The sequence below is a fragment of the Chamaea fasciata genome, unplaced genomic scaffold (assembly GCF_029207755.1).
Source record: "Chamaea fasciata isolate MVZ Bird 193981 ecotype frontalis unplaced genomic scaffold, bChaFas1.0.hap1 SCAF_41, whole genome shotgun sequence".
In the NCBI taxonomy this organism is placed as follows: domain Eukaryota; kingdom Metazoa; phylum Chordata; class Aves; order Passeriformes; family Sylviidae; genus Chamaea; species Chamaea fasciata.
In genome coordinates, this window is record NW_027094126.1 from 268,324 (window position 1) to 292,044 (window position 23,721).

At 61.1% G+C, this 23,721-nt stretch overlaps 1 protein-coding gene across 3 annotated transcripts in view; it reads left to right on the forward strand.

The window, feature by feature from the left end:
• The window catches only part of LRP1 (LDL receptor related protein 1), a 78,427-nt gene that overhangs the window by 34,034 nt on the left and 20,672 nt on the right, over window positions 1–23,721 (forward strand). For all 3 annotated transcript variants that reach the window (XM_066207386.1, XM_066207383.1, XM_066207385.1), the window contains exons 7-47: window positions 975–1,137; window positions 2,057–2,279; window positions 2,545–2,734; window positions 3,776–3,919; window positions 4,094–4,330; window positions 4,481–4,661; window positions 4,780–5,002; window positions 5,454–5,643; window positions 5,983–6,108; window positions 6,207–6,347; window positions 6,614–6,739; window positions 6,923–7,039; window positions 7,159–7,239; window positions 9,385–9,552; window positions 9,811–9,993; window positions 10,384–10,584; window positions 10,666–10,911; window positions 11,113–11,310; window positions 11,908–12,112; window positions 12,205–12,369; window positions 12,645–12,889; window positions 13,130–13,261; window positions 13,344–13,571; window positions 13,720–13,894; window positions 14,297–14,391; window positions 14,628–14,777; window positions 14,912–15,052; window positions 15,292–15,420; window positions 16,241–16,372; window positions 16,602–16,736; window positions 16,812–16,941; window positions 17,398–17,524; window positions 17,728–17,879; window positions 17,994–18,118; window positions 18,316–18,687; window positions 19,724–19,913; window positions 20,281–20,485; window positions 21,008–21,200; window positions 21,968–22,093; window positions 22,179–22,307; window positions 23,112–23,231. In XM_066207386.1, coding sequence (XP_066063483.1) covers window positions 975–1,137; window positions 2,057–2,279; window positions 2,545–2,734; window positions 3,776–3,919; window positions 4,094–4,330; window positions 4,481–4,661; window positions 4,780–5,002; window positions 5,454–5,643; window positions 5,983–6,108; window positions 6,207–6,347; window positions 6,614–6,739; window positions 6,923–7,039; window positions 7,159–7,239; window positions 9,385–9,552; window positions 9,811–9,993; window positions 10,384–10,584; window positions 10,666–10,911; window positions 11,113–11,310; window positions 11,908–12,112; window positions 12,205–12,369; window positions 12,645–12,889; window positions 13,130–13,261; window positions 13,344–13,571; window positions 13,720–13,894; window positions 14,297–14,391; window positions 14,628–14,777; window positions 14,912–15,052; window positions 15,292–15,420; window positions 16,241–16,372; window positions 16,602–16,736; window positions 16,812–16,941; window positions 17,398–17,524; window positions 17,728–17,879; window positions 17,994–18,118; window positions 18,316–18,687; window positions 19,724–19,913; window positions 20,281–20,485; window positions 21,008–21,200; window positions 21,968–22,093; window positions 22,179–22,307; window positions 23,112–23,231 — 6,939 coding nt within the window. The remainder of the gene's footprint in view (window positions 1–974; window positions 1,138–2,056; window positions 2,280–2,544; window positions 2,735–3,775; window positions 3,920–4,093; window positions 4,331–4,480; window positions 4,662–4,779; window positions 5,003–5,453; window positions 5,644–5,982; window positions 6,109–6,206; window positions 6,348–6,613; window positions 6,740–6,922; window positions 7,040–7,158; window positions 7,240–9,384; window positions 9,553–9,810; window positions 9,994–10,383; window positions 10,585–10,665; window positions 10,912–11,112; window positions 11,311–11,907; window positions 12,113–12,204; window positions 12,370–12,644; window positions 12,890–13,129; window positions 13,262–13,343; window positions 13,572–13,719; window positions 13,895–14,296; window positions 14,392–14,627; window positions 14,778–14,911; window positions 15,053–15,291; window positions 15,421–16,240; window positions 16,373–16,601; window positions 16,737–16,811; window positions 16,942–17,397; window positions 17,525–17,727; window positions 17,880–17,993; window positions 18,119–18,315; window positions 18,688–19,723; window positions 19,914–20,280; window positions 20,486–21,007; window positions 21,201–21,967; window positions 22,094–22,178; window positions 22,308–23,111; window positions 23,232–23,721) is intronic.

Genomic DNA, 23,721 nt, shown 5'->3' on the forward strand with positions numbered 1-23,721 from the left:
TCCCTCTGACCTCTGGGTCCTCTGACCAGGCCGTTCCTGCTCCTCCCTGTCCGTGCTGGCTGTGGTGCTGCAGTGTTTGGGATGTGGGGTTCTTGGGGGGCACTAATCCAAAGGACACTCCTCCAAAGCACTTGGGATCTCCAGGAGCTGCAGCCCCTCAGCCCAGCCTCTGGCCTGGTGGGCTCAGGAGGGGCTGAGCAGTGCTGAGCACTGACCTGGTGGCGAGGCAGGAATTCAGGCGCGTTGGCTTTATCCGATTTAACAGGCTTTCACTGGTTTAATTAAATACTCACATGCTGCGTGCCAGGTGCTGTCTCTCACCTGCTCTGGGCCCCGGGGTGTCCCTGCAGCTCCAGATTAGCTCTGCTCCCACCTTGCCCAGTGGGATCTGCCCTCGGCCCCTCCTGCTGCCACGTGTCCTGTCTGGGTGCTGCTGTTGGAGCCCCTTCCCCCTCCCTGCTGCCCTCTCCCTTCTCCAGCACCCACCTTGCAGAGCTTCCCCCTGCTCCGCTGGTATTCCTGTGAGATGAATTCCCAGTGATTCTGCAGGACGAATTCCTAGCTTCTGCAGGATGAATTCCCAGTGTTTCTGTGGGATGAATTCCCAGTTTTTCTGCGGGATGGATTCCCAGGGTTTCTGCAGGATGGTTTCCCGGGGTTTCTGCAGGATGCCCTCCTGGTGTTCACACCTGGATGCTCTCTGGTTGTGTGTGATGTCTCTGGCTTGTCTGGGGGCAGCAGATCCCATCTCCCTGGGGAGCAGAGGGTGGGTTGCCGTGGGTGCTGTGGGTGCCGTGGGTTCCCTGTGGCTCCTCGCTGGGTGACCAGGGCAGATCCTTGGTACGGGTGCAGGTCCCAGTGCATTCACGGCTCCCGTGGTCTCATTCCTCGGCTGTGTCGGTTTTTGTGATCCTGGGGGGCTCCTGGCTCTGTCCCTCCCTTCCTCACCCCCCTCCCTCCCTCTCCCTGCCCAGATGTGGAGCAGATGGCCATCGACTGGCTCACGGGCAACTTCTACTTCGTGGATGACATTGATGACAGGATCTTCGTCTGCAACAAAAACGGCGACACCTGCGTCACGCTGCTGGACCTGGAGCTGTACAATCCCAAGGGAATTGCGCTGGACCCAGCCATGGGGTGAGTCTTGGGAATTCTCTGCCCTTGGGGGCAGTTGGCAAGGGTGGCCTGTCCTTCTCGGGTGGGAGGGTTTCCTGTACCTCTGTGAGCTCTCTCTACAGGGACACTTCCCACCCAGCCTGCCCTGGCAGCAGCTGTGCAGGGCTCAGTCCTGCAGGACACACTTGGCCCAGCTCAGGATAAGCTGCTGCTTCCAGCTCGTGCCACACGGTGCGGTCACAGCTTTGTTCCAGCTTTTGGGAGCTGAAGTGGCTCCTGCACTGCCGGAGCAGCTCCCTTGTGCCCGTGTGTCCAGCCACTGGATGCCAGGACGCTGAATCATGGGAGCAGCTCAGGGCACACACGGCAGCTGCCAGCCCCCAGGAGCTGAGAGCTGGTGTAGCCAAGGCCACAGTGGGCAGAGCAGAGTAACTGGTAAAGAGGAAAATTCCCCCCTCACCAGCTGCTTTCCTGATGGGCACTTCCCTCCTGGCTTGGATGGAAATAAACTGGTGTTATTGAGCAGAAAATCGGGAGTATTTCATATAAACAAACAAATATCGCAGAGGATCCTGGAGAGAAACTCCAGGCTCGAGCAGGGCTGGTGCAGACAAGCCCCACAGGTGACTGAGTTAAGTCCCTTGGGCACTGTGGTGGCAGTGCTGAACCCTGGCTCTGCTGTGCTGTGTTGGGAAGCGCCATGCTGGGAGCTGCTGCTGCAGGCAGGACAGCTCTGAGATGCACAGGCAGCTGCCTCAGGTTGTGTTTTAACATGTAGAACCCCACGTGTGCGTGTGGGCCTCTGCCAGTGACACCAACACATCTCCCAGGAGCTCTGTGCCGGACCCCAGCCATCCCCGTGGGGATCCACACATCCATGTCCTCCCTCTCCCAGAGCTCACCCTGGCTCTGAGCTCCCTCCTCTGCTCTTCTCTCACAGCAAGGTGTTCTTCACCGACTACGGGCAGATCCCCAAGGTGGAGCGCTGTGACATGGACGGGCAGAACCGCACCAAGCTGGTGGACAGCAAGATCGTCTTCCCCCACGGCATCACCTTGGACCTGGTGAACCGCCTGGTGTACTGGGCTGATGCCTACCTGGACTACATCGAGGTGGTGGACTACGAGGGCAAGAACAGGCACACCATCATCCAGGGCATCCTGGTGAGTGGGTTTGGGGGGGAGAGTTGGTGTCGGGGCTCGGTGTCCTGGGTGCCACTGGTCAGCGGTTGTGACTTCAGCAGTGCAGCAAAGAATGTGCTGAGCACTTAGCATGGTCCTGCCAAGGGTGATCTTGTGCCATCGACGGACAAGACCACACTGATGGCCAGTGGTGCACAAGAGCCGTCGGGTGGGATCAGGGGTTTTGCACATCTCGGAGCCTGGCTCTCGCAGCTCCTAAATCCCTTGTGGACCTGGTGCCTTCCAGATCGAACACCTGTATGGGCTGACGGTCTTCGAGAACTACCTGTACGCCACCAACTCGGACAACGCCAACGCCCAGCAGAAAACCAGCGTCATCCGCGTCAACCGCTTCAACAGCACCGAGTACCAGGTGGTGACGCGGGTGGACAAGGGCGGAGCGTTGCACATCTACCACCAGCGGCGCCAGCCCACAGGTGGGACCCTGAGTGGGGAGTAACAGCTCCCTGGTTCCTCAGCCAGGGCCTTGGGGGGGATTTCAGGAGGAATTTTTCCGTGGAAAGGGCGGTCAGGCATTAGAAGGGACTGCTCAGGGAGGTGGTGGAGTCTCCATCCCCGGGGGTGTCCAAGGAATGACGGGATGTGGCACTCAGTTCTCTGGTCGGGTTGACGAGGTAGGGTTTGGTCACAGGTTGGACTGAGTGATCTTGGAGGTCTTTTCCAACCTCAAGGATTCTGGGATTCCTGCTCCCCAGGCCCCTGGGGGCTGCTGAACATCCTGGGTTGTCCCATTTTCCTGCTAGCGCTGTGTCTCTTCCTGTGAGAGCTGCACCACGTGGTTGATGGATCATGGAGAGTACAGAGATGTGGGAGCAGATGTGGCATCTTAAAATATTGATGGTCCCTCTTACTCTCTGTCCCCAGTGCCAGCATGTTCACCCTGGCGCTCCCAAACACTGAGGGATTTCCAGGGAGTTGAAAGGCTTCGCTGCTGTGCCGACCCCTCCCTGCATCCATCCCTGCCTGCGCACTCCACCCCCAGCACCTTCCTGCAGTTAATCAATTTACTCCTTTAAAATCCTCTTAGTGTCGGCAGCCTGCTCGGCATTTTCCAGAATATAAAATTAATCAGGAGATTTCAGAGCGGGGAAGGAATGTGATTAAGGGGCTCTCCGGGTGGTGCTGGCTGTCCCCGCTCCCGGGGCTTGTCCCGCCGGTGCAGCAGGATGGGGCAGTGTGGCCATGTGGCTGTGGTGGAGTGCTGGGACGTGCTGGCTTCTCCCCAAGGATCCTTTCCATGGGAAAGTCCTTTCCCATCTCTGTGCTGTCCTGTGCTGTGCTCAGCCCTTCCCTGATGGGCCAGGAGCCCCTGGAAGGAATAAGCCTCGCTAAAGCCCGGGGAGGACCCATGAGAACATCCCCACGTCCCTTGCTGTTGCAGCCCCGTGTCCCTGTCCCCCCTGTACTCCCTGTCCCCCCCGTGCTCCCAGCTGCTGCAGCTGTGCTCTGTGTTGCAGTGCGGAGCCACGCCTGTGAACCAGATCAGTTTGGGAAGCCCGGGGGCTGCTCGGACATCTGCCTGCTGGGCAACAGCCACAAGAGCCGGACCTGCCGGTGCCGCTCCGGGTTCAGCCTGGGCAGCGACGGGAAATCCTGCAAAAGTGAGTGCTGGCCTGATTCCTGGGGGAATCTGGGGGACGAGGGGCTGGAGCCATGGGCTCTGTGTTCTCTGCAGGAGCTGCTCCCTGCTGTGACCCCACAACAGCCCCAGTGCCACGTGCCACCCTCATGGCACTGCCGTGCTGGTGGCCACGGCTGTCCCTGTCCCTCCACAGAGCCCGAGCACGAGCTGTTCCTGGTGTACGGGAAGGGGCGTCCTGGCATCATCCGTGGGATGGACATGGGGGCCAAGGTGCCGGATGAGCACATGATCCCCATCGAGAACCTCATGAACCCCCGAGCCCTGGACTTCCATGCTGAGACTGGCTTCATCTACTTTGCCGACACCACCAGCTACCTCATCGGGCGCCAGAAGATTGATGGCACGGAGAGGGAGACCATCCTGAAGGACGGTGCGTGGCCGTGGCGCCTGGCCTGTGCCCGTGCGGCTGGGTGTCCATCATCCCCATCGGTTTGGGTCACAATTGGGCACCATCTGGGGCTGTTGCTTCCACTTTTCACCTCCTGGCTGGTAACGAACCCACTCCACTTTTCCTCCAAAGGCATCCACAATGTGGAAGGCATCGCAGTGGACTGGATGGGGAACAACCTGTACTGGACGGATGACGGCCCCAAGAAGACCATCAGTGTGGCACGGCTGGAAAAGGCCGCCCAGACACGGAAGACGCTGATCGAGGGGAAGATGACACATCCCCGCGCCATCGTGGTGGACCCCCTGAATGGGTGCGGGTGCCTGGGTGGGCAGGGCTGGCTGGCGGGGCCACACGGCCATGGGGACATGGTTGGGTCTTGTCACAAGCTGTGGTGGCCAGGCCAGGGCTCAACTTAGTGTCCGTGGCAGGTGGATGTACTGGACGGACTGGGAAGAGGATCCCAAGGACAGCAAGAGGGGCAAGATTGAGAGAGCCTGGATGGATGGTTCTAACCGCAACATCTTCATCACCTCCAAGACTGTCCTGTGGCCCAACGGGCTGAGCCTGGACATCCCGGCCAAGATCCTGTACTGGGTGGATGCTTTCTATGACCGCATCGAGATGGTTTATCTCAATGGCACCGACCGAAAGGCGAGTGGGGGTTCCATGGCCCTGGGATCAACCACAGCACTGGGGCAGCCAAGCTGTGGCCTCCTCTCTCCTCTCCTCTCCTCTCCTCTCCTCTCCTCTCCTCTCCTCTCCTCTCCTCTCCTCTCCTCTCCTCTCCTCTCCTCTCCTCTCCTCTCCTCTCCTCTCCTCTCCTCTCCTCTCCTCTCCTCTCCTCTCCTCTCCTCTCCTCTCCTCTCCTCTCCTCTCCTCTCCTCTCCTCTCCTCTCCTCTCCTCTCCTCTCCTCTCCTCTCCTCTCCTCTCCTCTCCTCTCCTCTCCTCTCCTCTCCTCTCCTCTCCTCTCCTCTCCTCTCCTCTCCTCTCCTCTCCTCTCCTCTCCTCTCCTCTCCTCTCCTCTCCTCTCCCATCACTCTGTCCCTGTCCCTGACTGTCCATCCCAGCTAATGGAGCCTCTCCTCCTCCCCGCACCCACAGATCGTGTACGAGGGCCCGGAGCTGAACCACGCCTTCGGGCTGTGCCACTACAGCAACTTTCTCTTCTGGACCGAGTACCGCAGCGGCAGCATTTACCGGCTGGACCAGACCTCCAAGGCCGTCAGCCTGCTCCGCAACGAGCGCCCGCCCATCTTCGAGATCCGCATGTACGACGCGCAGCAGCAGCAAGGTGCGAGGACACGAGGTGCTGGGCTTGGAGGGATGGGGCTGGGGGCTGAGTCTGAGCTGCCTAAGCGGCCCCCCCACCTCTTTTTGTTTCCTTTTAGCTGTCCCCACGCTCCTTGTTTTTCTTTTGTGTTGCTCGTGTCCTGCCCTTCCAGTCTTCCCTCTTTTTCCCACCCTAATTCCATCAGGCTCTGTGTCCCCTGAGGGGTCCCTGTGGCCTCACCTGGGATCTCCAGCTCACTTCCAACTGTTGAGGGAGCCCAGGGGGTTCCCAGCACTCCCGTGGGTCTGCGCGTGTCCCTGGGCACTCTAGTGCCATCTCCTCACCCCTTTGCCTCCACAGTGGGCTCCAACAAATGCCGTGTCAACAACGGGGGCTGCAGCAGCCTGTGCCTGGCCACCCCCCGGGGCCGTCAGTGCGCCTGTGCCGAGGACCAGGTCCTGGGGTCAGACTCTGTCACCTGCGAGGGTAGGCTGCCCTGGGACCCTTGTGGGGACTCTCTTTCCCCATGGGAAGCTGCACTTGGTCACCTGGTTAAAATCCTGCCTGCGCTTTCCCCTCGGCAGCCAATCCGTCCTACATCCCCCCGCCGCAGTGCCAGCCCGGTGAGTTTGCCTGCAAGAACAACCGCTGCATCCAAGAGCGCTGGAAATGCGACGGGGACAACGATTGCCTGGACAACAGCGATGAAGCCCCCGAGCTCTGCCGTGAGTGAGCCCTCCTGCGTGGTGGGATTTGGGCCAAGGCTCCCCGAGATGTGGGAGTGGTGGCTGGGGCAGGGTCAGGTAGCCAGGACCCCTCTGTCCCCTCTCCAGCTTGAGGAGAGGAGGAGTTATAGGAGGAAAATGTTGATTGAGATTCTGATCCCAAGTTTGAGGCTACAACCCTTTTCTGTCCCAGTTTTTCTCTTCGTTGGACATAGAGGGATGGGGTGGGATGAGGGGCAGGTCCTGAGTGTGGATTCCCCCCACAGACCAGCACACCTGCCCTTCGGACCGCTTCAAGTGCAAGAACAACCGCTGCATCCCCAACCGCTGGCTCTGCGACGGGGACAACGACTGTGGGAACAACGAGGACGAGTCCAACTCCACCTGCTCAGGTGAGGACCCTGCCTCGTCCTCAGGGAGTTGCAGGAGAGCCAGTGCTGAGCGACATCCTGTGGTTCTGTGGTTCTGGGGTCTCACATGTGCCTGCACCTTGCCCAGGGGGTTGTTTCCCACCTTCCCCCTGGCAAAACAAGGTACTGTGGGCCATTAACACTCCATCTGTCCCTCCTGGCCAGCCCGGACCTGCTCCCCCAACCAGTTCTCCTGTGCCAGCGGCCGCTGCATCCCCATCTCCTGGACATGTGACCTGGACGATGACTGCGGGGACCGCTCTGACGAGTCTGCCTCGTGTGGTGAGCTGGGACTGGGAGCACTGGGGGCACTGGGAGCACGGAGCACTCCCTGGGGCTGTGAGGGTTGGGGTGCACACGAGGTGTCCCGCGTGCTAACGGTGCCTCTGCCTCCTCCGCAGCCTACCCGACCTGCTTCCCCCTGACGCAGTTCACCTGCAACAACGGGCGCTGCATCAACATCAACTGGCGCTGTGACAACGGTGAGGACCCGGCCCCGTGGTGCTCCCGAGGGGATGGCGAGACCCGAGGCGGGGGTGCAGCCTGGCAGGGACCCCATTTTGGCAATTTGGGCCAGTTCTCAGCATGTGCTGAAGGGCAGAGCCCAGGCCTTAAGGGGAGCGGACGTGAGCCAAAGCTGAGCCCATCCTGCAGCCCCCAGCCCTGTATTTCCCTTGGCTGTGCTGGGGCAGGGAGAGCTGCAGGAATAACCTGGCAGGGATTGTTCCAGACCTTGGCGTCCTTTGCAAGGTTTCCAAACTCCGCCTTGGTGCTGGAACCAAGTGTGTCATGGCCAGAGCTGCTGGCAGGGCTGAGCCAGGTCCTGCAGCCCCGGAGAAGGCAGAAGAGCTCTCCCAGCCAGCTCCCATCTGCCCTTGGATCTTTCCAGGGCCAGGACTGGGACAGAGGGTTTGCCCCAAGGTTGCTTTCCTTTCCCACAGGTTTATATCAGTCTTTGAGCCACTCTGCCCTGTTAGGAATAATTAGTGTCTTCAGAGCAGGCCAGACACTGGTGCCTGGCTGAGCAGAGCTGTGGGTGCAGCACTCTCCCTGGAGTCTTCCTGAGCTTGCTTGGAGCTGGCCCTGCCAAGGGGTGGTCCCTTCTCCTGGGATCTCCCCCTGTGGCAGCCAGGCTGTGGTGTGGAGCCCCTTGTGCCAGCCCTGAGCCTTGCCAGGTGCCTGGGGCAGGAGCAGCAGCACCACGAGGGTCCCCCCATCCTGGCTGCCCCCCCCTGCTCCCCCAGCACCCTCCACTGCTTCTGGTCTCGCCTCCCAGGCTGCCTGGTGCCTCTGTGTGTCCGTGTCCATGTCCACGTCCCGGTGTCTCTGTGCCGCCCGCTGTGCGTGTGCCGTGTTTGTCACTGTGCTGTGTTGTGTTTGTCACCGTGCCCACGCTCCTGTCTGGTGGTTCTGTGTTTCAGAAAAAGATTGTGGGGATGGCTCTGACGAAAAGAACTGTCCAAAGCCTACCGGTTAGTGCATAGATCAACATGCACCAGACCCTCACCTGGCCCCCTGAGCCCCCAGACCTGCCCCCTCCAGAGGGCTGTGAGCCCCGGGGGCTGCTGCTCCGGACACTGGCAATGCCCCCTGTGCCTCTGGCAATGCCCCCTGTGCCTCTGGCAATGCCCTGGTGCCTCTGGTGATGCCCTACTCCTCTCCAGCAGCTCCCCCTGTGCCTCTGGCAATGTCCCCCAGCTCTCCAGCAATGGCCCCCATGCTCCCCAGCAGCAGGAGGGATGTGCCAGGTGCCAGGGAGCCGCTGTTCCTCCCAGCTCACCGAGCAGAGCCACTTGGGAAAGCTCCTCTTGATGGGAGCCTGGAGAAGTCAAAGGTTGCAGGTGCAGGAGCTGAGCTGCTGGCGAGGCCATGTGGCAGCTGGCAGTGCCATGATCCCCATCAGTGCCATGATCCCCATCAGTGCCATGATCCCCATCAGTGCCATTGTCTCCATCATTGCCGTTGTCCCTGTCAGTGCCACTGTCCCCATCAGTGTCATCATCCCCATCAGTGCCACCATCCTTATGCCCATCCTGAGGCACCAGGAAGCGAATCCCCTTATCCAGTCTCAGGTGAGGCATCCACAGTGGAGTCCTGTGGTGGTCCCCAGGCCAGGCCCCCCCCGTGCCAGGCAGGCAGAGGGGCTGCATTGCCAGTGTCCAGGTACCCTCAGACCAAACCTCCCCCTACGCACAGCAGGCATGGGGGTTTCCTCCAGGCAATCCGACCCCCCCAATTGGCTGCCACAACCCCTCTCCCCATGGGTGCACTCCTGAAGGAGCACCCATCCCCCAGCCCCACTCCCCCCGGAGTGGAGCCTCCCGTGGCGCCAGGCGCCCGGGGCCCCCCAGGTTCATGGCTGATCTATGCAGTTTCTGTGTTTCATTTTCTCTGTGTGCTGCTGGTGCTGTGGGGTGGGAGGGCCGGGGGTCTGCAGCCCGTGGCGGGGGTCCTGCCGCCAGCTCTGAGGGGCTGCCGTCACCCCACGTCCCGTCTGCCGGCGTGGTCTGTGCAGTCCCCGTTGTTCCCCGCTTCCCCCGGCGAGGCGTCTCTGCTGTCCTTCCTCCTGCCAGCCCCCTCCTGGCCGGGCACCTGCTGACCCCCTGCCCACCCCTTTCCCTCTCCAGACAATGACTGTGGGGACAACAGTGACGAGGCTGGCTGCAGCCACTCCTGCTCCAGCAACCAGTTCAAGTGCAACAGCGGGCGCTGCATCCCCGTGCACTGGACCTGTGACGGGGACAATGACTGCGGCGACTACAGCGATGAGACCCACGCCAACTGCACCAACCAGGGTGAGCCTCAGCGTGCAGGAGGGACCCCCAACCACAGGCATTGCCCGAAGAGCCAAACCCTGCCCCAGGCAGAGCCGTCCTGGTTCTAGGCAGGGAATTCTGCGGCCTTCTCTGCCCACACTCAGTGCCCAGATCCCCCTCCTGTGCCTCTGGGTGCCTCCAGCTGTTTCCCTGCCGGCTGAGTGCCTTGTCCCCACCCAATCCCGGAGCCCCCCCAGCTCCATGGGGCGCAGGCAGTGAGCAGTGCCCTCCCCACAGCCACGCGCCCACCCGGGGGCTGCCACACGGACGAGTTCCAGTGCCGGCTGGACGGGCTGTGCATCCCCATGCGCTGGCGCTGTGACGGTGACACCGACTGCATGGATTCCAGTGACGAGAAGAACTGTGAGGGGGTCACCCACGTCTGCGACCCCAACGTCAAATTTGGCTGCAAGGACTCGGGTGAGAGCAGGGGGCAGGGGACCCCACCTGTGGGTGCTGGACTGTCCTCGATGCCGGGATAATGGGGGAACACGAGCGGCCAACCTGTGAACCATAATCCTGATGGATGGTGTCGTCCTCAGATCCTTTCTTCTCTTCTCTCAGGAAGGGGCTGGGACACTTTGGTGGGTTGGGGACAAGGGTGGAGGGACACCAGTTCTGGGGCTGACACTCTGAGCCCCAGGCCCTCTCTGACCTGTCCCATCTGGGCCAGCTCTGGTCCAACTTTTGGGGAGCCCTGAACTGCTCAAACCCCCCCATACCCCCTGTGCACGGGGTAACATCTGGAAATGCCTGGAGTAAGTTCCCTTCTGGTTCTGCTCTGCTCCCTTCCCACCCCCTCCATGTCAGCTCGGTGCATCAGCAAGGCCTGGGTCTGTGACGGGGACAGCGACTGCGAGGACAACTCTGACGAGGAGAACTGCGAGTCCCTGGTGTGCAAACCCCCCTCACACACGTGTGCCAACAACACCTCCATCTGCCTGCCCCCCGAGAAGCTCTGTGACGGCTCCGATGACTGTGGTGACGGCTCCGATGAGGGCGAGCTCTGCGGTGAGCGTGGGGCCGGGCGTGGGGACACGAGGTGACCCAGGAGTGGGACGAGGAGGTGACGAGCGTGTCCTGTCCCCACAGACCAGTGTTCCCTCAACAACGGCGGCTGCAGCCACAACTGCACGGTGGCCCCTGGCGAGGGCATCGTGTGCTCCTGTCCCCTGGGCATGGAGCTGGGTGCTGACAACAAGACCTGCCAGATCCAGAGCTACTGTGCCAAGCACCTCAAGTGCAGCCAGAAGTGCGAGCAAGACAAGTACAATGTCAAGTGCTCCTGCTACGAGGGCTGGATGCTGGAGCCGGACGGCGAGAGCTGCCGCAGCCTGGGTGTGTTTTGGGGGGACACTGGGGACTGGTAGCAGCCCCCCAGCTGCCTCAGAGGGGGTTTGTTCTTTCGTGGAGCTGGGGGTTGTGTTGATGGACGTGGCTGGGTGCTGGTGGGATCTGTGTGCTGACAGTGTAGCTGGGGTTCGGTGGGCTGTCCCCTGCCTTGTCCCTGCCCCTCTGACTCTGCCCTGCTTCCCCCAGACCCCTTCAAGCCGTTCATCATCTTCTCCAACCGCCACGAGATCCGACGCATCGACCTGCACCGAGGAGACTACAGCGTCCTGGTGCCTGGGCTGCGCAACACCATCGCCCTGGACTTCCACCTCAACCAGAGCTCCCTGTACTGGACTGATGTGGTGGAGGACAAGATCTACAGGGGAAAGCTGCTGGAGAACGGGGGTGCGGAGCCTGGGGGTGGGGGGGCTGGTTGGAGGGAAAGCAGGGGTGCAGGTCTGGGGTCAGTGCTTCTGTGGCACCCCATGGTGATGTGGCAGCTGAAGCCTACAGCCCTGACAGTGATCCTGTTCTGTTCTCATTATGCAGTAGTTAATTAGCATTCCCAGCGCTTCCCTGCTGGTAATTGCAGCCCAGCAGCTGGGCACAGAGAGGACACCCTCCCCATCAGTGCTGCTCCCGCAGGAACCCAGTGCCAGGACTAGGGATGGGGGGGCTTTGGGGCCTGGGCCATGGATGGGGGCTGAGCCCTTTGTGGTCTGACCATGGATGGATGCTGAGCCTGTTGGGGTCTGGGCTGTAGATGAAGGCTGAGCCCTTTGGGATCTGGACCGTGGGTGGATGTTGAGCTCTTTGGGGTCTGACAATGGATAGGGGGTGCTGAGCCCTTTGGGGTTTGGACCATGGACAGGGGTGGTTCAGGCCCCTGTTTCACAATCAACCCCAGCTGAGCTGGATGGAGCTGCTGAGGATACAGGGGTGGTGGTGCTGGGTTGGCTGGGGAAGGGGCACCAGCCTGAGCCCTCACCTTGTGCCCCACAGCTCTGACCAGCTTCGAGGTGGTGATACAGTACGGCCTGGCCACCCCCGAGGGACTGGCTGTGGACTGGATCGCTGGCAACATCTACTGGGTGGAGAGCAACCTGGACCAGATCGAGGTGGCCAAGCTGGATGGCACCATGAGGACCACGCTGCTGGCCGGGGACATCGAGCACCCGCGCGCCATCGCCCTGGACCCTCGCTATGGGTGAGGCACAGGGGACAGCGACGGCACCTGTGGGATCTTGCGGGGGGACGAGGCCACGGGCTCCTGTCCTTGCTCACAGTCCCTCCTGGCAGGATCCTGTTCTGGACGGACTGGGACGCCAGCCTGCCCCGCATCGAGGCCGCCTCCATGAGCGGCGCGGGCCGACGCACCATCCACAAGGAGACGGGCTCGGGGGGGTGGCCCAACGGGCTCACTGTCGACTACTTGGAGAAGCGGATCCTCTGGATCGATGCCAGGTAGGGCCAGGACACCTCTCTGTGTCTCCCCCTCTCTGTGCCTCCCAGTCTGGACCTTCCCCTTGCTGCAGCGTTGTGCCTTCGCGCTGTGGGGTCTGTTTGTGTCTCCAACACGCGCCAGCCCTAGCTCTGAGTTTTCCCCCCTGGTGTAAATCAGCTGCTGTCCCACGGCTGCTTAGACCCTGCTGGTTGTTGCTGTTGGCTTAAAGACCCCGTGGTGGCCCCTCCCCATCTCCTTGCCCACCTCCCTCACCCTCATTTCCCCCCTGGCACAGGTCGGACGCCATCTACTCAGCCCTGTATGATGGCACGGGGCACATTGAGGTGCTGCGGGGCCACGAGTACCTGTCCCACCCCTTTGCTGTCACCCTGTACGGGGGGGAGGTGTACTGGACCGACTGGCGCACCAACACCTTGGCCAAGGCCAACAAATGGACGGGGCACAACGTGACCGTGGTGCAGAGGACCAACACGCAGCCCTTTGACCTGCAGGTGTACCACCCCTCCCGGCAGCCCCTGGGTGAGGCTGGGGGAATGCAGGTGGGGGGACGGGGTGGGGGCACCCACAGGAGGTGGCACTGGCACTTGGAGCACTGGGTGGATTCTGTTCTCATCCCTGTGGCTGCCCCTTTGCCCCATCAGGTGATGAGGGTGATGCTTGATGGAGGCAGGCAGAGTCTGGGAGGGCTGCAGCTCTTGGGGCCTCCTGGGTGGGTGTCCCCAAGGGCTGGGATGTCGCTGAGTCCTGTCCCCTTTGCAGCTCCGAATCCCTGCGAAGCCAACGGGGGCAAAGGGCCGTGTTCCCACTTGTGCCTCATCAACTACAACCGCACCTTGTCCTGTGCCTGCCCTCACCTCATGAAGCTGGACAAGGACAACACCACCTGCTATGGTAGGGGTCTGCCTGGGGAGCCGGGGGGATGAGCAGGTGCTCCGGAGCCGAGATTCCACCGCTGCCCTTCTTCTTCTCCCAGAGTTTAAGAAGTTCCTGCTGTACGCGCGGCAGATGGAGATCCGGGGCGTGGACATCGACAACCCCTACTACAACTACATCATCTCCTTCACCGTGCCTGACATCGACAATGTCACCGTGGTGGACTACGACGCTTTGGAGCAGCGCATTTACTGGTCAGATGTCCGCACCCAGACCATCAAGAGAGCCTTCATCAATGGCACTGGCGTGGAGACCGTCGTCTCTGCAGGTTGGTGTGGGGGACCATCGCTCCCACAACTGGGAACCCCAGACCTCCAGAGCCTTCAGCTCCCTGAGGTCAGCCCTTCCTCTTCATCTGAGCATTATCCCAGCCCCGTCCTCACGGCTGACGAGCTCCCATCTCCGTTCCCTTGCAGACCTGCCCAACGCTCATGGCCTCTCCGTGGATTGGGTTTCCAGAAACCTCTTCTGGACCAGCTACGACGCCAACAAGAAGCAGATCAACGTGGCCAGGCTGGATGGCTCCTTCAAGAACGCTGTGATCCAGGGGCTGGACAAGCCCCACTGCCTGGTGGTGCACCCGCTCCGGGGGTGAGTCTGGTGGGACGTGGTGCTGACAGGAAGGTGTGTGTGCAGGCCACAGGTGTGTGTGTGTGTGATGGTGCACATGCGTGATGGGGGAGAGAATGGGGGCTGTCCCTGTGTGTCAGCGTGTAGGAGCAGTGTCCCAGGAGATGGGGGGTGTGCTCTGTATCTGTACATGCATGTGCAAAGGGGAGCGGGCTGTGGTAAGTGTGCACCCACCAGTGTGTGCCAATCCAGGTGTGCACAGGGCTTTGGCAACCCCCAAGCCCACTCCTGGGGGTGGGACCTGTGGGGCCTGTGGGGCTGCCCAGGTTGTGCCACAAGCAGGTGAGGAGCTCTGCAAGGCTGGGAGAGTGTAGGGGGCCGCTGGCACCACGGCCCCTCACCTACTGTCCCCTCACCTTGCAGGAAGCTGTACTGGACAGATGGGGACAACATCAGTGTGGCCAACATGGATGGCAGCAACCGCACGCTCCTCTTCACCAACCAGAAGGGACCTGTTGGTATGGACCCCTCCATGGCCCCCAGGATCCCCCACCTCACCTCACTGTCCTGCAGAGCCTCAAGTCCCCAGTCTGGCTCCTTGGGGAGGGGGTGGCAGCTGTCCTGTGCTGGGTCACCATGACCTTACCTACCCACTCTCTCCATTCCATCTTGTCCCATCCCATCCCATCCCACCCTCCCACTCTGTGATGGTCCCTGCGTGCCACCAGCGTGGTGACATTCCCGTCCTTTCCAGGCCTGGCCATCGACTACCCGGAGGGCAAACTGTACTGGATCAGCTCTGGCAATGGCACCATCAACAGGTGTGACCTGGATGGCAGCAACCTGGAGGTGATCGAGTCTGTGCGGAGCCAGCTAAGCAAGGCCACCGCCCTGGCCATCATGGGTGAGGGCTGTCAAAGGGGGACACCCCTCCCTGTCTCTTGGCCCTTCCCAAAGTCTTCAGCCCACCTCTCCCACCTCAACTGGGGCAGGAGGGGATGGGGGACGCTGCCACATGCTCCTGCCTTCTCCTCGCAGGGGACAAACTGTGGTGGGCTGACCAGGCCTCCGAGAGGATGGGCACCTGCAACAAGAAGGACGGCTCGGAGGTGACGGTGCTTCGCAACAGCACCACGTTGGTGATGCACATGAAGGTGTACGATGAGAGCATCCAGCAAGGCCAGTGTGGGGTCCTGGGGCAGACACCCTGTGGGGCTGGGCAGCTGCTCGACCCCTCTGTGGTGGCCACGTGGCTCCATCCCTGACAGCTGGCCCAAGCCTGGCCCTTGCCCTTGTGCCAAGTCTGTGCTGGCTGGTGCAGGCCACCCACATCTCATGCGGGTGCTGCCCCCGAGCCCCAGCCCTGGTGGGTGCACCCTGGCCCCTTGTAACCCCTCACCCCCTTTTCTGTGCCACAGGTGGGAGCAACCCCTGCAGCCAAAACAACGGGGACTGCTCGCAGCTGTGCCTCCCCACCTCGGAGACCTCCCGCTCCTGCATGTGCACTGCAGGCTACAGCCTCAAGAGTGGGCAGCAGTCCTGTGAAGGTGTGTGCTTGTCCCTGCCCCTTCCCTGAACCACCCCTCAGCGCAGCGAGACCCTGTGGCCACCCTGGCCATGCCCGTGGTCACCCCAGCTGGTGACCCCTCACTCTGGCTGCACATGGGCTCCTCCCCACTGCTCTGCATCTCACATCACTGCAGGGGAATGCGGGTGACCAGAGGGACACTGGGGGGGCTTGGAGGGGTTACAGGCTCAGGTGGCAGCAAGACCCTAGCATGGGCTGTCCCTGATGAGCATGGGGGCACTGCCCACCCACTGAGTGTGTCACTGGAGGAGGGGAGTGCGACAGCACAGTGGGACCCCCCCAGGGGGAGGTGGGACCCTTGCTGTGGGCAGTGGGTTTAGCTCACAGGGAGCGGGGCACAGCCCTTGCTCCGCAGATCCCCCATCCCCACCGCCTTCGCCGCCGTTCCCCCGGGCACTGCCAGGGCCTCTCAAAGGCTGTTTGTGTGCAAAGTGTTCCGGGTGGTTTTTGGGGGGGGGGGGGTTGGCAGAGCTCTGCACCATCTGGGTCAGGGCAGGGGCTGAATAACAAGTGCTGCCCTGACCCAGATGCGCCGTGGAGCCTTTGCCAGCGCGGGGTGGGGGTGGTGGGTGGTGGGAAGGGGCTTTGCTTGTGCCCCCCTGGAGAAGGGCAGGACTCTGGAATGGGCTCTGCCAGGGGTTGCAGCCCCCAGGGAGGTTTGTGCTGGCCCTGCAGAACCCTGCCAGGCCCATGCTCCTCCCCTGTCACAGTTTCCCATGGTGGAGGGACAGCCTGTGGGTTTTGGGATGTCTCTGACTGTCCCTGCACGTGTATCACAGGTGTTGGCTCCTTCCTCCTGTACTCGGTGCACGAGGGGATCCGCGGCATTCCCCTGGACCCCAATGACAAGTCAGATGCTCTCGTGCCGGTGTCGGGGACCTCCCTGGCTGTGGGAATCGACTTCCATGCAGGTGATGCGGGGCTGGGAGCAGGATGGGGGGGCTTGGAACAGGACAGGGGACAGGGAGCATGAGGGGACCATCACCAGACGCCCCCTTTGGCAGTGCTTTGCCCTTGAAGCCCCTCAAGCGGCGCTGGGTGAGGGAGGATTTTGGGACCCTGGGGTGCGGTTTTTTACCATTCTGTAGTGACCAGAGGTGGTCACTGACTCGTCCCCTCCTGCCTCCTTGTCCCTCTCAGAGAACGACACGATTTACTGGGTGGACATGGGCCTGAGCACCATCAGTCGAGCCAAGCGGGACCAGACGTGGCGTGAGGACGTGGTGACCAATGGCATTGGCCGTGTGGAGGGCATCGCCGTGGACTGGATTGCTGGTGGGACGGGGCTCTGGGGCTGGGAGCAGCGGGGGCAGTGGGGCTTGTGTGGGGGTTCACCGTCCCCTCTTGCAGGAAACATCTACTGGACGGACCAGGGCTTTGATGTCATCGAGGTGGCCAGGCTGAATGGGTCCTTCCGCTACGTGGTCATCTCGCAGGGGCTGGACAAGCCACGGGCCATCACGGTCCATCCAGAGAAGGGGTGAGACACTGCCCCAGAGAGGGCCATCACCTGCGGGGTGGGCACAGGGTGAGACCCCCGCACCTCCTGGCAGAGCCGTGTGTGTGCACGCAGCAGGGGAGGACTCGCAGGTCTCCTGCCACACCAAGGAGTCCAAACCCTGGATTTAACTCTGCTTTCACTGATGGGCTGAACTCCCTGGGAGCCCCTTGGGACCTGGTGGGTGCCAGCATCTCAGAAAATCCGCGTGGGGCCTCCTCAGACTGGCTCCAGCTGTGGACAGAGCCCCAGGAACTTTAGAGGCGTTTGGATCTGGAGAGGGATGGAGATGCAGGGGATGGGATGCTGTAAAGTGGGCAGGGTCTGGACTGAGGCCCCAGTGTTGGGGGATGAAGAGGGTGGTGTTTGTCCTTTACTCAAATGGCCAGTGCTGCTTCTGGTGACGTCGCTGTGGGGACATCCCTGCTGTCCCCTCAGGTACCTGTTCTGGACGGAGTGGGGGCAGTACCCCCGCATCGAGCGCTCGCGCCTGGACGGCACCGAGCGGATGGTGCTGGTCAACGTCAGCATCAGTTGGCCCAACGGGATTTCCGTGGACTACGAGGTACAGTTGGCATCTGGGAGGGTGGTACCAGTCCCAAGGGTCCCCGTGGCCATGTCCTGCTCGTGGGGACATGGTTGCCCTCCTTGGAGCTCCAGAGTCTCAGGAGGGTTGTCCAGGGTGGTCTGAACCCCAGCACATCCTGCCAGAGGTGCAGAGGGTAGTGCTGCCCCCACACCAACTGTGGGGTTCTCTCATCCCCACAGGATGGGAAGCTGTACTGGTGTGATGCCCGGACAGACAAGATCGAACGGATCGACCTGGAGACGGGCGAGAACCGTGAGGTTGTCCTGTCCAGCAACAACATGGACATGTTCTCCGTGTCAGTCTTCGAGGAATACATTTACTGGAGCGATAGGTGCGGTGCCACGGGGGCTGGGGGGTGTGTGGAGTGTGGGGAGAGCGGGTGGGTGCTATGGCAAGATGGGGAAGGGTCCTGTGCTGGTCACTCGGTGACTCTGTCCTCCTTCAGGACTCACGCCAACGGCTCCATCAAAAGAGGCAACAAGGACAACGCCACTGAGTCAGTGTCCCTGCGGACTGGGATTGGCGTGCAACTCAAGGACATCAAAGTCTTCAACCGAGCCCGGCAGAAGGGTAGGTCTGAGCGTGAGGGGCAGCTCCTCGTGTGGGGAACAGGGATGGAAACAAATGGATCACTCTGTCCCCATTGGAGCCGTGTTGTGCCGTGGTTCGAGCCTGTTCCTTCCTCCGGGAGTGCCGAGCGCTGAAAGTGGCCGAGTGGGTGCATCCTGCCCAGTCCCTCACCCAAAATCCCCCTGTCGCCCCACCAGGCACCAACATCTGTGCCCAGAACAACGGGGGCTGCCAGCAGCTGTGCCTGTTCCGCGGCGGCGGGCAGAGGACGTGCGCCTGCGCCCACGGGATGCTGTCGGAGGACGGCGTGAGCTGCCGGGACTACGACGGGTACCTGCTCTACTCAGAGCGCACCATCCTCAAGAGCATCCACCTCTCGGACGAGAACAACCTCAACGCGCCCATCAAGCCCTTCGAGGACTCGGAGCACATGAAGAACGTCATCGCCCTGGCCTTCGATTACCGCTACGGCTCCAAAGGCAGCAACCGCATCTTCTACAGCGACATCCACTTCGGCAACATCCAGCAGATCAACGACGACGGCACGGGGCGCAAGACCATCGTGGAGAGTGAGTGGCGTGGGGTTCTCCCGTCTGTGCCTGCCCTCAGACTTGTCTCTCTCTCCCCCGCCTCCTCCTGGACTCCCTCCGTTCTTGCCCGAGGGGTTTTTGGTGGCTTTGGAGGTGTTTTGGAGGGGTGGTGGGTACAGGCTGAGCTGTGAGGTTTCTGAGGAGCCTCTGGAAGTGGACACAGGCACCTGGGAGCGGCCTGCAGAGCTCGTTCTGGCACGGAGAGCATGTCACGGGGTTTGGGCTCTAAAAACAGGCATTGCAGCAAAGTTGAGGCTGGCTCTGTGCTCACACTCACCTCCTGAGGCAGCACCCTTAGCCCTGACCCTCAGGGTGACCTGCCCTGGCCTCACCTCCAGGTCTCACCTTGCACTTGGTTGGGTTTATTGGCACCGCGGTTGCTGCTCCAGGAGCTCCCTGAGCCAGGGCCTTGGACGTGCTGCTAATGAGGGAATTCATAGTGGTGCTTGCAGTGCTTTATCCCTGGGAGGGAAGAGCACGGCCCAGCTCTCACAGCCGCCTCATTAAACCCTTTGCCGAGCGTTAATGATGGGGGGAGAATGGGTGCACAGTTCAAGTTCCCAGCTGGGAAGGGCTCCCTTGTCCCCACCAGGCTTTGCCTTGTCACTTTGTGCCCCAGGGGCTCAGCTGTCCCCTGGCAGAGGGAAACCCTCCCCTTCCCAATGCTGCTGCTGTGGACCCAGAGCAAGGTCTGGCTGTTGTGGAGTTTGAGAGCCAAATTCAAGTCCTTGGTGCATTGTAGGTGTGCATCCCTCAGCCTCCCTGCAAGGGAGGGTCATTCCAACAGAGCTCTACCCACGAGACTCCAGAGTCTCAGGGGTCTCCGCTCCCCCCTGAGCACAGCCCCCAGCCCTGCTGGGTCCCCACATGGCAGCCAAAGCCTCCGAGGGAGTTTTGGGCTGAAATTAAAAGCAAAAACTTCAACATCCCAGTGTCAGGATCAGCGCTGGCCGTGCAGGGTGAGCTGCAGCCTTGCAGAAGTTCGGGCTGGGTGTGACCTTTGCTGTCCCAACAGACGTGGGCTCGGTGGAGGGACTGGCATACCACCGTGGCTGGGACACACTGTACTGGACGAGCTACACCACCTCCACCATCACCCGGCACACCGTGAACCAGAGCCGGCTTGGGGCCTTTGAGAGGGAGACCGTGATCACCATGTCAGGAGACGACCACCCCCGGGCCTTCGTGCTGGACGAGTGCCAGAAGTGAGTGGCCACTGAGGCTCCAGCCAGCCCCCCTGGGGATCCACATGGTTCCAGTGGACAGTGAGGGGAGGGAGCTCTGGATCCCAGCACAGAGAGGATTAGACCCCCAGGGAGGAAATCCCCACAAATCCTTCAGCACTCCAAAGCAGCTCCGGACCCCCCGTCCCATCCTCATCCGTGGGGTGTCACATTTCCCGGCTGGCTGCAGCAACCTCATTCACCCCCTTCCCACTCTTTTTACGTGGGAATGATGTCCCATGCATCCCCCGGTCTCTGAAAGCCCCCCAGCCGTGGAGGGATGGGCTGAACCAGCCTGGATGTGGCTGAGCTGGGGCTCCAAAGGCGTTGTGTGTCTCTCCCCTCCCAGCCTGATGTTCTGGACCAACTGGAATGAGCAGCACCCCAGCATCATGCGAGCCACCCTCTCCGGTGCCAATGTCCTCATCATCATCGACCAGGACATACGGACGCCCAACGGGTTGGCCATCGACCACAAGGCTGAGAAGATTTATTTCTCTGATGCCACCCTGGACAAGATCGAGCGCTGCGAATACGACGGCTCCCATCGCCATGTGAGTCTGAGGCCAGTGAGATGGGGAGGAGAGTGTCCAAACTGGGGCTGGAGTGTGTCCAGAGGGAAGCAGAACTGTTTCTGGGGCTGGGGAGGTCACGTATCCCACTCTGTTTGGGGGGGCTGTGGGGCTGCATCCCACAGCAGGTTCCTCCAGCGTCCAGTTTGGCTGTGTCCCTGAGAAGTGAGGACGTGGCATCAGAGGAGGTTCAGGTTGGACATGAGAAGGAATTTCTTTATGGAAAGGGTTGGTAAACATTGGAAGGGTCTTCCCTGGTTGGTGATGGAGTCGCCATCCCTGGGACTGCTGGCCCAGGCACTGAGTGCTCTGGAGGGGTTTGGTCACAGGTTGGCCTTGGAGATCTTTTCCTACCTCAAGGATTCTGTGAAGTGTCCAAGGACAGGTTGGATGGGGCTTGGAGCAACCCTGGAAGGCGTACCTGCCCATGGCAGGGATGTGGGAACCGGATGAGTTTTAAGATCCTTTCCAACCCAACCCATTCCATGATTCCGTGCCTGGCAGGTGATCCTGAAGTCGGAGCCCGTGCACCCCTTTGGCCTGGCCGTGTACGGCGATTACATCTTCTGGACGGACTGGGTGCGCCGGGCCGTGCAACGCGCCAACAAATACGTGGGCACCGACATGAAGCTGCTGCGCGTGGACATCCCCCAGCAGCCCATGGGCATCATCGCCGTGGCCAACGACACCGACAGCTGTGAGTGACCCTCTGGTGTCACTGGGACACTGTCCCTGCCCTCTGCCCCTCGCCCTGGCAGCAGGCCTGGGGGAGTCTATCCCACTGTCATTCCTCGCCTTTTGGGAATCCATCCCAGTGTCCTTCATGGTCCATTGGGAGTCCACCCCACTGTCCTTCACGGTCGTTTGGGAATCTATTCCACTATCCTTCGTGGTCCTTTGGGAATCCATCCCACTTGTCCTTCTTGGCCTTTTGGGAATCCATCCCACCATCCTTCCTGGCCTTTTGGGAACTGATCCCACTGTCCTTCCTGGCCCTTTGGGAATCCATCTCTCTGTCCTTGATAGTCCTTTGGAAATCCTTCCCACCATCCTTCCCACCCTTTTGGAGCCTGTCCCACTGTCCTTTCGTGGCTCTTTGGGAAGCCATCTCTCTGTCCATTCTGGCCCTTTGGGAATCCGTCCCTCTGTCTTTCCTCTTCCTTTGGGAATCATCCCATCGTTCTTCCCACCTTGTCGTTGCCCCCTCATGGCCCTCATGCCAGAGTTGTCCATCCCCAAACTCAAGTGCAGACTGAAGACAGAGAGGATTTTCCCTGTCCCTGCTCTTCCCAGGGCATCTCCTTGTAAAATCTGGGGAGACCAGGTGCCTCCAGTCCCCTATACCCTCCATAGCTCCATGGGAGGAGCCTGGGGAGGGATCCCTACTTTTTGTCCCAGCAGGGAGGACAAGGAGCGGGGGCTGCTGGGTCCATTCCTGGTGTGACCACTGTCCCTCTGTCCTAGGCGAGCTGTCCCTGTGCCGGGTGAACAACGGTGGTTGCCAGGACCTGTGCCTGCTCACCCCCAAGGGCCAGGTCAACTGCTCCTGCCGTGGAGAGCGGGTCCTGCAGGAGGATTTGACCTGCAAAGGTGAGAGGGGTGGGAGGGGCTGAGGAAAGGAAGGGATGAGGCTGATCTCAGCCTGGCAGAGCTGACATTCCCACTCTCTGTCCAGCTGTGAATTCCACCTGCAACGTGCACTACGAGTTTGAGTGCGGGAACGGTGACTGCATCGACTTCAGCCGCACCTGCGACGGCGTCGTGCACTGCAAGGACAAGTCGGACGAGAAGCAGTCCTACTGCAGTAAGGTTCCTCCTCTTGCTGCTTTGCTCACCCACGCACGCACCCCGGCACCCCCAGACACCCTGCCTGAGCTGCCAGCTCCACTCAAAGAATCATGGAATGGTTTGGGTTGGAAGGGGTCAAAACCAGAGGCAACCAAACACACGAGGCAGGTACCTCCACACAGCCTTGTAAGGTCTGTCCCTCATTAATTGGTCTTAGAACATCTTCAAATTTGCCATTAAAACTTAAGAGAGGATGGAGGCAAAAACCTTAAGAGGATGGAAGATGACGAAGGCAGGATTCACAGCGCTCCAGTAAATTAATCCTTTTTCCTATGTTCAAGATCACAGAATCATGGAGCAGTTTGGTTTGGGAGGGATCATCTCATTTCATCCCCTGCTGTGGGTAGGGACACCTTCCACTCACCCAGGTTGCTCCAGGCCCCATCCAACCTGGCCTTGGACACTGCCAGGGTTGCTCAGCAAAGGGAACCAGGACTCTGGGGTGTCCTTCCATCCCTCAGGTGCTTGCAATCCCTCCTGCCCTCCCAGAGCTGCACCCAGCCAGGCTTTAAGGTCTCCAGACCTTTCCCAGTGCTGGGGACAGACTGGAGAGCAGGACACGTGAAGCTGAGCCAGTGGAGTCTGCAGCACCCTCAAACACCATCCCTCACCCCTCTGCACGAGGGAGCGGCTTCCCTGATCCTGCTCTGTGATTTCTTCCCCTGCTGAAAGGTTCCCAAGGATCTGAGACCCTCGGGGGCGCTTGCCCTCCTTCTACTCACCTTCTCCTCTTCCTCTTCCTCCTCTTCCTCCCTGGCAGGCAGCCGCAAGTGCAAGAAGGGGTACCTGCACTGCATGAACGGGCGCTGCGTGGCCAGTCGCTACTGGTGCGACGGCGTGGACAACTGTGGGGACAACTCGGACGAGGTGCCCTGTAACAGTGAGTGTCTGCCTGGCACCCAGCCAGCCCCTGCCAGGGCTCCGTCAGCTGCCTGGGACAGGGACAGCGGCTTCAGGAGGGAGTTACCATCAGCTTGACAGGAGCAGAGCAGAGCCAGGGCTTAGCAGAGAGTCAAGGTCAAGCTTGTGCTGCTTTGTAAAGCTCAGCGAGTGACAGCTGAGAGGAAAAACTCCCGGGCATGGGCACACAGCACCCAGAGCGTCCCGGGGAGAGTGGTTTGACAGCCAGGAGGGGCACGGGGTGTAGTGTCACTGCTCCTCATGGCTTCCATGGCTCCCAGGAATTACCAAAGGCAGCATCCCCTTAGGGCTGCAGGATGAGTCTGCTGGGTTTCAAACTGACAGGGGCAGTCGGGAGCTTCTCAGAGTCCTGTCCAGGTCTGGTTGTGCCAGGGAGAGGGGCTCAGGCTGCCAGGCAGCGCCTGAGCCAGGAGGCACCGGGTCTTAGATGGAAGAGGATCAGGTCTGGG